This window comes from Helianthus annuus, chromosome 10 (genome assembly GCF_002127325.2).
Source record: "Helianthus annuus cultivar XRQ/B chromosome 10, HanXRQr2.0-SUNRISE, whole genome shotgun sequence".
NCBI lineage: Eukaryota > Viridiplantae > Streptophyta > Magnoliopsida > Asterales > Asteraceae > Helianthus > Helianthus annuus.
The window spans coordinates 145,315,031-145,328,117 of NC_035442.2; the positions used below are offsets into that span (position 1 = coordinate 145,315,031).

The following is a 13,087-nucleotide window of genomic DNA, read 5'->3' on the forward strand; positions in this document are numbered from 1 at the left end:
GAATTTCCTTAAAAAATGTTTTCAGTTGTCATTTTGATCCAATTCCAAAAAATCAAAAAAATTCCAAAAAATTCAAAAAAATTCTAAAAAATCATAAAAACTCTAAAAAATTCAAAAAAAATCTAAAAATAAAAAAAATTCTAAAAAATCATAAAAATTCCAAAAAATCAAAAAAATTCTAAAAAAAATCCAAAAATCATTAAATGTTTCGGCACGAACCGTTTCGACCCGTACCGTATCGAACCGAACCGTTTCAACGCGAACCGTTTCGAACCCGTACCGTATCGAACCGTACCGTTTCGACGCGAACCGTTTCGAACTGTACCGTTTCGACCCGTACCATATCGAACCGTACCGCGTCAAAACGGTTCGGTTCGTAACGGTTCGCGTCGAAACAGTACGGTTCGAAACGGTTCGCGTCGAAACGGTTTTTTCGGCTCGAAACGGTACGGGTCGAAACGGTTCGGCTCGAAACGGCTCGCGTCGAAGCGGTTCGGTTCGATACGGTACGGGTCGAAACGGTACGGTTCGAAACGGTTCGCGTCGAAACTGTACGGTTCGATACGGTACGGGTTCGAAACGGTTCGCCTCAAAACAGTTCGGTTTGATACGGTACGGGTCGAAACGGTTCGGTTCGAAACGGTACGGGTTCGAAACGGTTCGCGTCGAAACGGTTCGATTCGATACGGTACGGGTCGAAACGGTTCGGTTCGAAACGGTACGGGTTCGAAACGGTTCGGTTCGATACGGTACGGGTCGAAACGGTTCGGTTCGAAACGGTACGGGTCGAAACGGTTCGTGCCGAAACATTTAATGATTTTTGGATTTTTTAGAATTTTTTTGATTTTTTGGAATTTTTATGATTTTTTAGAATTTTTTAGAATTTTTATGATTTTTTAGAATTTTTTTGATTTTTAGATTTTTTTGGAATTTTTTTGATTTTTTAGATTTTTTTTGATTTTTTGGAATTGGATCAAAATGGCAACTGAAAACATTTTTTAAGGAAATCCCCGAAATACCCCTGTTACAAACTAGGTTTTTGGATGGAGTTAAACAAAATGATCAAAATGGCAACAAAATGTAAAAGTCAGGGACCCAGTGGCAAAAAAAAAAGCTATTTGGACTAAAATGACAAATTTAGATAAAACTTAGGGACTAAAATGGCAATTTACTCTAATGTTTTTAACAGAAATTATATACAAAAAACTGAAATGAGCGCATTAATACATTTTGAAGTGAACCTATATATGTAAAATGAAAGTAGCTCAGTAAAGGGTAGGTAAGCCGTCAACTTTTAACAAAAGAATCCTACGTTCAATCTTTGCTTCATTTGGGCATGATCTGATATGTGACAGCCTAGTCATTAAAGGAATCTTATAGGGTTTGAAGTTAAAATATTAGGGGATACGGTGTGGGTGCGGCAACCCAGCGGCAAAGAAGTTTGCCGCGCGGCAAACACCGCCGCCGACCAACATAGGTCGCGGCAAAACATTAAACGCGGTGATGGATTACCGATGCGAGAAAGTTGATGGTTGCCATGTTTATTACCCCTATAACGGTAATATTACCGTTTGATGTAAAAAAAAAAAAATTGTTTTTTAAATTTTTTTTCACCCTATGTAAATACCACTCACACACTTTAAAAAAATACACCTTTCTCTCTATACTCTCTCAATCTATTCTACACTTTGAAAAATATGGAAGGCTCAAAGAAGGGTGAAGGCAAGAAGAAAATGGTAGGGTCCGGTTCAAAGTCGAGGCCTCAAGATAAACGTGGTTCGGGTGGTAGTAGTGTCCCGTTTAATCCGCAACTTGGGTTTGCGAGTCACACCCAACCTCCATTTTATTTTAACCAACCCATGCATCAACCTTTCGGTTATGATACCCAACCCACCCAAAATTGGATGCAATACGGTCCGAGGATGACTCAAGCCGATTATTATGATTACTCCCAAGAAGCGCAAAATGCTTTTGACCCGTTTGCTTTTCAAAACCCAATGTCACAATCACCAACCCAAGACGAACAAGATGACGCCGATGAGGAGTTCGTGCCGGAAACACAAGAACATGAGTTAGATGATATTGATGAAGATGTTGCGGATGATGAAGATGTTGCGGATGAACCGGAAAAAAAAGCAAAAGCCAAACGGGAAAATTGGTCGCCTAGACAAGAAGAGGCGTTGGCAAAGGCTTTTGTTCATTGCACTTTGAATAAAAGGAAAGGCAATCAACAAAAGAAGGATAGCTTTTGGAAGAAAGTTCTAAACCACTTTAACGAAACGGTCGGCGGAAGTAATCGAACCCACCACCAAGTTCGATCAAAATGGGTGACGATGCAAACAAAAATTAACACATTCAACGGTCTATATCATCAAGCGGTAATTTTTTTATACGGTTTATTTTTTTTATACGAAATATACGGTTTATTTTTTTATATGGTTTATTTTTTTTATACGGTTTATTTTTTTTTTTATCAAGCGGTAATTTTTTTATACGAAATATAGGATCGTTTACGTCCTAGCGGGAGTGACGACGCATATGTAATGAAACAAGCGTTAAAGGATTACAAAAGCAAAGAAAATATTGAGTTCGCTCATGTTGCGGCTTGGGAGGTTGTTAGAACAAGTCAAAAGTGGTCGCCGGTACCTTTGTTGAATGAAGAAAGCTCCGGTTCGGGTCTAAAAAGAAAGTCTTCGGATTCGGGAAATTATGCCCGAGGATCCCCGAATGTCGAAATCTCAAGCGGATTCACTATTCCCGACATAAACGAGGATCCTTCACCACCACCACCAAGACGACAAACGAGAAAAGAGAAAAAGGACAAAGGGCCGTCTTCAAAAAACGAAGATACAAGAGATATAACAAGCAAATTCGAAGAGTACAAGGCCATGAAAAAAGAGATAATGGAAATTAAACGTGTACGAGAAGAAAAATATTTGACCTTGGCGGATGAGCAACGAGAGGCGTTGCGACAAACAATGTACGAGAAGGACTTTGAGTGGTATAATCGGCCTACCGACGACCTTCACCCGAAGATGTTGGAAGTCGCACTCGCTAGAAAACGTGAGATCGCAAAAAAATATGGATGGCCTTGTGATTTTTAGTTTTTTTTTAAGTTAGATTTTATTAAAAATGTAATGTTTTATTTTTATTTAAGATGTAATGGTTTATTTTTAATTAAAATGTAATGCTTTATTTTTATTTTTAAAAAGTTTATGTTTTTTCCATTTTATCTTAAATATAAAAAAACATAAAATAAAAAAAAAGTTTGCCACTCAGCAAGTGTTTAAACCACTGCCAACAATTTTCAGCAAAGTTTAAACACTTTTGCCTAATTGACATGGCACGCTCTGATTGGTCGGTTTTTTGGTTTGCCACTTTAAAGTGTTTAACCACTCCTTATACCCTAAGTGTAGTGGTATAATGTCTCTTATAATGATTATCCAATTATTTTTTTTAATTAAAACAAATAATATTTCATTAAATAAATAAATATTACATAAATACTAAAACATAAACAAATAACACTATTCGACTTAATTTTCATCTTCGCTTTCGGCGTACTCGTCTTCATCTTCGTCTTCTTCATCTTGCTCGACCTCCTCGTCGGACGACTCACCCACGTCGGCTAAAAACTCTTTGTAATAATAATTGGCAACGGATGACGAAGCCTTCTTCGTCTTGCTCGACCTCCTCGTCGGACGACTCATCCGCATCAGCTAAAAATTCTTTGTAATAATAATTGGCAAGGATGACGAAGACGTGGGGGAATCCATTTTTATAGAAGATGGTGTGGAGTTGTATTTATTTTTGTGGTATTGTGGGTTGTGGTATATGGATTTTGAGTGTGTAAATGGATTGTGAGTGTGTATATATAGTTATTGGATTTGAATTAAAAAATAAAAGCAGTCGTTAAAGGACCGTTGCCAACGGTCTATTGGCCAAAAAAATGTGAAGCAGCCGTTTTAAAGGATCGTCCAACCTATTTTCTGAACAAAAACACCTAGGGGGCAATCGACAAGGCGTGGAGGGGCCTTTTTTAAGGAAAAAACGTCCAAAACCCCCTCCACTACGAGTGGTCTTAGGATTTTAATATTTTAAAATCAAAATACTTTAAACTCATTTTAGGGTTGCTAAACCCATTTTAGGGTTGCTGGTTTCAAATTAAATGTTTATTATTTTATTTTTATCGAGTTCACGTTTACCATTAATTTTGCTGAAAGAACTGATCGATTTTCACAACTTTGCTATTAGTTTGATTTTTGAACTTCGAATTTGTCTATTAGTTTGAAATTCTTTATCAGTTTCAAAATTTTAATTTGCTATTACTTTGACTTTTGAAGTTTGAAATAATTTAAGCTTTGAAATCATGGAATGTGAAATTGTGAAATGAATTATACTTCAAGTAGTTGAATTAGTGATGTTAAGGCTCCATGTTGTGGAAGGGGTGAGCACCCAGCGCTAGCCACGTCATCTGCCACATGGCTCGCGAGCATCACAACGCAGTCAGGCTAGCGCCAGCGCGAGTGGTCAAAGTGAGTGTGGTAGCCTGGGTGAGTGGGTGTTTTGGGGACGTGGTAGCTTGCAGTGGCGAAGGATAGTTGGTGCCCGGGGGTGCACTCGCCCCCTCCAATGTTTCGGTTAAAAGTGTATAAGTTCTGATTTTTCGTCCGAAAATTTTAAAATTATATAAGATCGAGCCCGATTATTTTTCCTAAATTGTATATTCTAAATATTTATACACTTTGTATATAAATGATGGGTAGTTTGGTAAATATATTTTAACTCTTATTTGTTTAACCCTAGATTACCCACCACACAATATACTAAATCACAACTGAATTCAAAAATCTTAAAGGTCGCCAGGCTGAGTCGTAATTCTTCGCCCAGGTTCCATTTATCTCGTATCATTATATGTGTGTATATATATATTGGTCTTTTGTTTGTTATACAATATTTAGTTTTTCAATGTGCAAGAACGGTTCCTTTGAATGAATGAATTTTTTTAGTTTTATTTGGAACTATTATTATTTGACCCGACCTGAATCGAATAGCCGACCCGAACCGACCCGAAACATAACGATGGGAAATTTTTTTTGGGTCCCATCACTTTACGCCCACTCGAAACTTTTGGTTAAGCTCCGCCACTGGTAGCTTGGGCGAACAGAGGTTAACCACAACAAGTTCAAGTGAGGGTGGCGCGAGTGAGCAAGGTGATGAGTAGCGTCTAGTCAGCGCCATGTGTCGCAATATTAGAGGATAAATCCGGGTTGTCAACTAAGTGACAACATGTAGTCTAATATGTTGAAACTTAAATAGTTGATTTAGTGATGTTAATTTGTTAAAACTGAATTTGATTAAGTGAATTTGTTGAAACCTAATCGGCGAACCCCCAACAACCGACCAAAAATTTTTATATGTTTGGTTCTATGAAATTTGAACATTTAAAATAGTGAACTTGTCGAAAAAAAAACTAAATCGAAAAAGCAAAACTCAAAGTTGAGCTCTCTCTTTTAGCTAGTGTTCGTTTCACAAAACATAATGGAATGGAATCTTGAGTGAATTGAAATGTTGCTCCTCATTTTGTTGGTTTCAACAAGAAAATAAATTGAAATTGAATAACAACAAAAGGGAATCTACATTCTATTTCAATCTAAATTTCATTCCATTTTGCAAAACAAACACCTAAATTACAAATCAAATTTTAATTTTTGTTGTGAATTCCCATTCCAATTCTATTACTATCCATGAAACGAACACTACTACCTTAGAGTTAAACAAGCTTAACCGAGGTCGTTTATGTTTACCAAAGTAGTTAAACATGCGTGTATCTTGGACTGGTTCGGGTCATGTATGACTTGTAAACAAGGAAATAAATTGACGGGTGTGGATGGGGCCAATCCATGCATCAGTTATACCGCGTCCTACGAGAAACGACCACGAATGTTCTTAATTCATCATCAGCTAAATCACTGCCCGACCGACGACTGTTGTTAATCACCAAAGTAGTTTCTTCTTCTTCTTCCGCTCTCCCGCCGGCCGTCGTCACCTAACACCGATTCGTTTTCATAGAGGTAGTTTCTCTTCGTAATTAACTAAGTTCAAACAATAGCAAACTAGTCACGGAACTTTTCATGACAGGATTCAGTTTCTCTTTGCTTTGATATTATTAATTAAAGTTGTTGTAAAAAGGTCTATTTGTTTGGTAGCTATGCTTGTCTCTTTTCATGAATAAATACCATATTACTTTTGGAATCTTTTTGTATTTATCCATCGCAATTGTGGTTTGACTTTCTTTCTTGCTCATGTGTATGTGTCCATCTAATTCTGCATCTGCACCCTACTTGTTTTTAACTTTGACCACAATTAAGGCCTTGGAAACATTAGTTTTCACTTAGGTGTTGAAGGCACAAGGCGGTTAGGAGATAAGCAAGGCATATCACATATATAAGTAGTAACCATATTAAGGATTTTTAGACATGTTTTAGGCTTGTTTAGGACAAGTTTCAACTGTTTCTAGTTGTAGTAGTATTATTATATGAATGAATGAAACTGTTTTATGGGAAAGTAAATTGAGGTAAAATTACAGTCCCAGAAAATAATTTGATTGGGAAAATGGGTTGCCAATGATTCGTTTAAGGATTTACTATCATGTTGACCTTACTTGCTTACATCTACCAGATCAAACGAAGTGCGTGCGTGGTGACGATGGCTCCACCAAGCGATGAACGTCAACCGTTGATCCATAGTCAATACATTACTAATCCTTTTCACGACCATGAAATTGAACCGGTGAACACTCAACCAAGCAATAAACATGTACTTCGTCCACACGTGTTCGGTCCTCAATCTCAGTACTTATCACGAGATTCATTTGATCTTATGATCTACAAAGAATCTGGTGAATATCGTGTTATGAAAGATATTTATGAAGGGGCGATGTTCACAGTAAAATTATTTACCAGATATTCACCTAATCCGCTGCTGGTGCTACTGGATCCAAACGAAACACCAGTTGCACTGCTCGAGGTGATTTACATTTCTTCCATTTGAATCTCGATTAGATGTTTTTTTGGCTGCTAACTTCGTTCATCAAATGAATGTATATTTCCAGAATGTAACTAGTCATGGTCGATGGGACGTATCTGCTATTAGGGAAAGCATACTGGATTCGGAGAAGGTATTTAGCGCATCAGGGAATCACACCGCGGTAAATGTTTCATTGGAAGATGAACGTAGCCGCTTTGATCATGTTGATTTCCAGGTCAAATGGTTGGACAAAACCTGCATTATTTATAAGGGAGATTCTTCAACAGTAATAGCAAAAGTAAGTCTTGACTCTTTTGGTAACTTATAAACACTAAAATATAAGATACTCTCATCATCTATGATCTAATTTATTCAAATACTCAAACCCATTGCTCAATCAAGATCCATTGCAAGACAGACTAATTTGTTCATATACTGGTTAAATGTGTAAGGTGCCACATCATGCGTAAACCGCATCACACGTGTACTGCAGCGATGCGATGCCATCACCACATCATGTGATGCGTGCACGCATTTTGAAACCAAGCTTTTTCCTGTATGCTCGTTTGTGTTCATTCACCTAAAGCTAAACGTTAAGCTAATCAGTATTACATACTCTTGTAGATGCATAGACCGGAGAATGGGAACAAACTTTCGGTGAAAGTTTATCCCAACATGAATTATGCATTTGTGGTTACAATTTTTGTAATCATTGATGCTATGAAATTCACCGAAGAATCTGTATGCGCTCCATTAACAATGACTCAACCTGTATCCTGTTCACATGTGATCGGTCTCAAGTACAGTTCGGAAGGTTTAACTTCTCTTCTCTTCGAGAAGACAGAGAACTCAGCAGCCGGTGAATATTCTGTGTCCAAAGCAGAAAGTAGGGGAGAAAGGATGTTCACAATAAGGTCACATAACACAACTTTCCATAGTCAGCTGAAGCTACTGGATGAAGATGGAAAACGAATTGCAATGCTTCGGAAGAAGGTGATATAAACTTTTACATTCCAAATCTTAATCAGAGCTGCTAATTGGATATTAATTAAAATAAATATATATTTCCAGAATGCGACGGGGCACTCTCGATGGGTTGTATTACGTGTTGATGGAGAAAATGAAGCGAGTTTAAAAAAGGTATTTAGCGTATGCAAAAGTCAGATGATCCAGCGTCACATGGACTTAAACGTGATCATGGGAAAGGGAAGCAGTGCTGCTGATTTCAAGGTCACAGGAAGTTGGACGGACAAAACTTGCACTATTTCTACGGGTCAGGGAGATTCTTCAAGAAAAGTAGCACAAGTAGTCTCCGACACTCTTCCAATTGTTTCATATTTCATGTTTGTGTTGATTTACTTAAAGCTAATTGGTACGGCATTATACTCTTGTAGATGCGTCCCTTGGTGAACGACGAGGGCAAATTTGAGGTGGACGTCTATTCTAACGTGGATTGTGCATTTGTGGTTACGCTTATTGCGATTGTTGATGCTATGAAAAGCTTCAATAATCTGAAAGTTGCTGCTGGTCGTGCCGCGGACTTCGCTGTCAAATTAGCTGTTGGAGCTGCATGCGCTGCTGTTGCTGAGTGTGTGTGATGGACTTTTTTAAGAGTATATATTAGTTCCAAGAGTAAATTGCCAAAATTGTCCCTGAGGTTTGGGTATGTTTGTCAGTTTCATCCAAAACAACATTTTTGTACTAAATAGTCCTTTACTTTTGAGATTTTTTGCCATTTTTATCTAAAAGTCTAATTTGCTTTATTTTTTCTGTCAAATATTTGGATGAAAATGACAAAAAATCTCAAATCTCACTGACGATTTTGGCAAAAAAGTTAGACGTTTGGATGAAAATGACAAAAAATCCAAAAAGTGAAGGGCAATATGGTACAAAAAAATTGTTTTGGATGAAATCCCCAAACCTCAGGGACGATTTTGGCAATTTACTCTAGTTCCAAACTCCGTTTTTAAACTCATTGTTACTGAAGAATCATGTTGTGGCAGTGTTAACGCAAAACTGAAAATGGCTAGCTTGTAATATATTTTTCTTTATGCGTCTATACACATATATATAGGTCCTAATTATACATTTATAAATTTCACTAGTTTTTAATAGTGTTAACAATGGTGTAAAATTAAAATTGGCAAACATGCCCAAACCTCAGGGACGATTTCAGCAATTTACTCTAGTTCCAAACTCTCTTTTTAAACTCATGTATTTGTTACTGAAGAATCATGTTGTGGTAGTGTTAACGCAAAACTGAAAACGGCTAGCTTGTAATATATTTTTCTTTATGTGTGTATACACATATATATAGGTCCTAATTATACGTTTATACATTTTCACCAGTTTTAATAGTGTTATTGATGGCTGATGAAGACTTTTTATTACTCTATTAAATGTTTATACTTTTATACTTTTTTTAGTAGCTATGTATGTTTTTAAATATGTCACTTTTGCTTGCATGCCACCCTATCTAGACCGAATTAATAGGTTGGTTATGAATCAGATTAACTGCTTATGGTTGATGTGTTTATAGTTGAAATTTTGGGTGGTATTCCACACTTGTGGTCTAGTGGTAGGGGAACTTGGGTTCTCTAATGGAGACCTAAGTTCAATCCCCACTTGTGTCACTTTGGTGGATAAGGCAATGATAGATAGAGTCTAGTCTCCTTACAGAGGTGTCAGACTCTATCCTGAGCCCACCCGGGTTTTCGTCCCACCGTGTGTTATGCCAGATGGTTCTGCTCTTGTGGTGGCACAACGACTGTTAAGTGGCAGCCGGCAGTATGGTTTCTCAGGGAAACGCCCAAGCCAAACTCTGAAGCCAGCGTGGGCACGGTTAAGACAACATAGTCTGGCCGGAGTGGGGCAATGGGGCTCTTCAATTTGGGAAGTGCGGTAGCCTGATACAAGAAAATCGGCGTTCCAAAAATTAACAAGAAATTCGCCACACCCTAATTTGTGCATGTGATAATACTGGGTATGTTTGTTTTGGTTGTTAAGTTAATAAGGCGAGAACAACTTGCAGACTTTTTCAAATTTGTTAATGTGAAGATGTTTGACAATTAACAATTTGTTTACCAAAAAATGTTGTTACTGAATGCTTAAAAAGTAGTTAGCATAAAAGATGTAGTTACAATCAATGTAGGTTATAAGGAAAGAAAAGGTTATGTGATGTTTGGTAAATCTCTTATTCAATTCTCAACAATTTATAATATAGAATATAGAATCAACGTAAATAAATCACAATGGCCAATTATTTTCACTTAAGTTGTCTAATCATTTTACGACACGTCTTTATTATTTGGATTTACTAAATATTACAATTCTAAATACAAATTCATGCATAAATTTTAGCTTATGAGTATACAGTCAGGTAATATGAGGTTCAATGGAGAATTAAAAAAAAAAGCCGTTGAATTAGGGAACCATATAAAAAAATCATAAATAATTTGTTTTTACATGTAAGAAAATTAAATTTTATTGAATCTTTTTCGAAGCCTTTTCATATAAATACATGTAGAAGCTGTTTCGATAAAAAAGTTTAAAAGAATCCAAAAAACTAAAAAGAAATTCCTTTTTTTTTTGCACGACTTCTACATGTGTTTATATTATTCAAAAGCTCCGAAGAAATAATGAAATTTTTTTTCTATGTAAACATGATTTTTTTAATTATCTATTTACATGTAAAATTAGTAGTTCTCCGGTTATCTACTTTTTTATGTTCCTTATTAAACCAAACCCTATTCAGGTATAAGCAAATATGTTATAACAGGAATAAGAAAAAAGTATTAATTTTCTACGAATATAAATAACGTAGACAAGAAGTAGAGTAACCAGAAGGTACATAGCCCACCATGGGGAGAACTAGGGTTGAGAGAAGGAGAACTCGAAGGGAGGTGCTGGAGACTTCAAGACAAGGAAACAAAAGACTCTATGGTGTTGTTTGTTTTTTGGTCAGAAGCACTTCTGGCCACTTATGTCTGCGTCACGCAGATGCGAGCAGACCTTTGGGTCCTGCAGCTTGTTTGTTTTCTCGCAGACCTTTCATTAAAAAGGTCTGCGAGACCTCTTCCCCACGCAGACATCAACCCATGTCTTCTAACCTCTTCTAAACACTCCTCTTCACATCACAGACCCCTTCTCCTCACCTCACCTGCTGCCACCATCACACCCTCCCACCCGCTGCCACCCTCCCACCTGCTGCCACCATCCCACCGTCGCACCTTTCCCACCGTCGCACCCCAGCCCACCGTCGCACCTCTCCCACCTGCATAAGGCCACCACCACCGCCACCTGATACATCACCACCACCATCATCATCGCTGCTACACCGTCCACCACCATCATCATCGGAGACCGTAGAACAAAACCCCCAAATCGAACAAAACCCCCAAATCGGTGGTGGAACAAAACCCCCAAATCTAACAAAACCCTCAAATCGGCAGTGGTAGGTTTTGATGTTCTTGGCGGTGGTGGAACGACGAAGGCGGTGGTGGTGGTTGCGACGGGGGTGGGTGGTTGTGGTTGTGGTTGTAGTTGTGGTTGTGGTGGTAGATGAAGGCAGACGGGGGTGGGTGGTTGTGGTTATTCTTGGCGGTAGATGATAGCGGTGGTGCTATGGCGGAGGTGGTGCGGTGGTTGTGGTGGTGACAGATTGTAGAGAGAGAGTTTGTAGAGAGAGAGAGTTCAAGGCAGAGAGAGAGTAGTGGTCTGTGTGTGTTTGTGTGTGAGAAGAGAAGAGAAGGGTTTTTGTAGAAAAAAAACAAACCCTCTTCTTCTTGCAGGCTGCAGACATTTGGTCCACCTCTTCTCCTGCAGATGCCTGCAGATGTGGTCCGCAGACTGCAGACCTTTTCCTGCAGAAAAAACAAACAACACCTATGAAGATTGGGATGAGCTTAGAAGACATGCAACAACATACTTTGTTACCAACTTCCCAAATGATTGGACTAGCAAAGATCTTTAGATGGTTATGGAGGAGTATGGAGATATCGCCGACATGTTCATACCTAACAAAGGAAACTAGAAAGGAGAGTGTTTTGCTTTTTCTAGGATTCGTAATGTTCATGATCCTTTGAAGCAAAAGGCTTAGTGAGATCACACTTAAGGGCAAGCGCATCTCTGTGAAAATATCCAAGTATGAGTACAAGCCCTTCCGAGATAGAGTGCCGCTAGGTTACAACAATCCTTGGGCTAATTCTAGTTTCACGAAGGATCTCAATTGTCACACCTCAACCGATGGTGGAAACATCGAGACGAATAGATTGCCCAAAGACAACATAACACTAAATTTGCTACAATAAATTTAAAAATTCAAAATTTCATCTCATTTCATCAAAAGAAGCATTACATTGTTTCAAGAAATAAATACAACAATTGCAAGTACAAGACTAAAACATCAAAATGCATAAGTAAAATTTTGTGAGTATCTAATCCACCCTAAGTAGTTTTCTTGAATTCGCATCATCATATATTTCCTGCAACATGTATAAAATATCCGCCAACACAAATTATGTCGGTAAGCATACTAGGTTGTCTACATAGCCTAAGTATAAATAAAGTCTCAAATCCACATGTTTAAAGTTATACTAATCACGTAATCATACTAGCATGCAATGGCTAAAAATCAACCCAAAGTTTCAACCAGCGTAAACTTATCACCGAAGTGAATAAGACCGTAAAGATTGAATATTTAACAATGACCCAACAAACGAGTCGGTGTGCTAATCCTATAGGGCTATACATGTTAAGGGAGACTTTTAAAGTTAATGATAGATAGCATGACATAAGATTGTTCTAGCATGTATGGCGATTTAGCATAATAAGTAAGCATGTTAAAGGATTGAGTGTTTGCATAAGATTGATTGTATGTGTGTGATTGTGTATTTAATTATGGATACATGTTGCAGCCCAAATAGTGTTTAAAACACAAAATGAGTCAAGTATGAACTCACGGTTTGCAAAGATATTCCACCAAAGCGAGTGAGCGGTTTTGAAGGATGGAACACCGAAGTTACCCTAAAAAGGTAAACAAAGGTGTATGAGTATTTTG

General features: G+C 37.8%; 1 protein-coding gene across 1 annotated transcript; it reads left to right on the forward strand.

The window, feature by feature from the left end:
* The first annotated feature begins 5,903 nt into the window (after nt 1-5,903).
* LOC110885958 lies at nt 5,904-9,150 on the forward strand. Its single transcript, XM_022133701.2, has 6 exons — nt 5,904-6,074; nt 6,682-7,029; nt 7,115-7,327; nt 7,654-8,022; nt 8,101-8,334; nt 8,424-9,150. The coding sequence occupies exons 2-6, from the start codon at nt 6,709-6,711 to the stop codon at nt 8,625-8,627; spliced, it is 1,341 nt and encodes a 446-aa protein (XP_021989393.1). The 5' UTR covers nt 5,904-6,074; nt 6,682-6,708; the 3' UTR covers nt 8,628-9,150.
* The last annotated feature ends 3,937 nt before the right edge of the window (nt 9,151-13,087 follow it).

Excerpts from the sequence above, each read along its gene's own strand:
- LOC110885958 (XM_022133701.2), top strand. The coding sequence starts at position 6,709 with ATGGCTCCACCAAGCGATGAACGTCAACCGTTGATCCATAGTCAATAC. Across the intron at positions 7,328-7,653 it reads CTTCAACAGTAATAGCAAAA|ATGCATAGACCGGAGAATGG; the intron begins GTAAGTCTTGAC and ends ATACTCTTGTAG. Across the intron at positions 8,335-8,423 it reads CTTCAAGAAAAGTAGCACAA|ATGCGTCCCTTGGTGAACGA; the intron begins GTAGTCTCCGAC and ends ATACTCTTGTAG.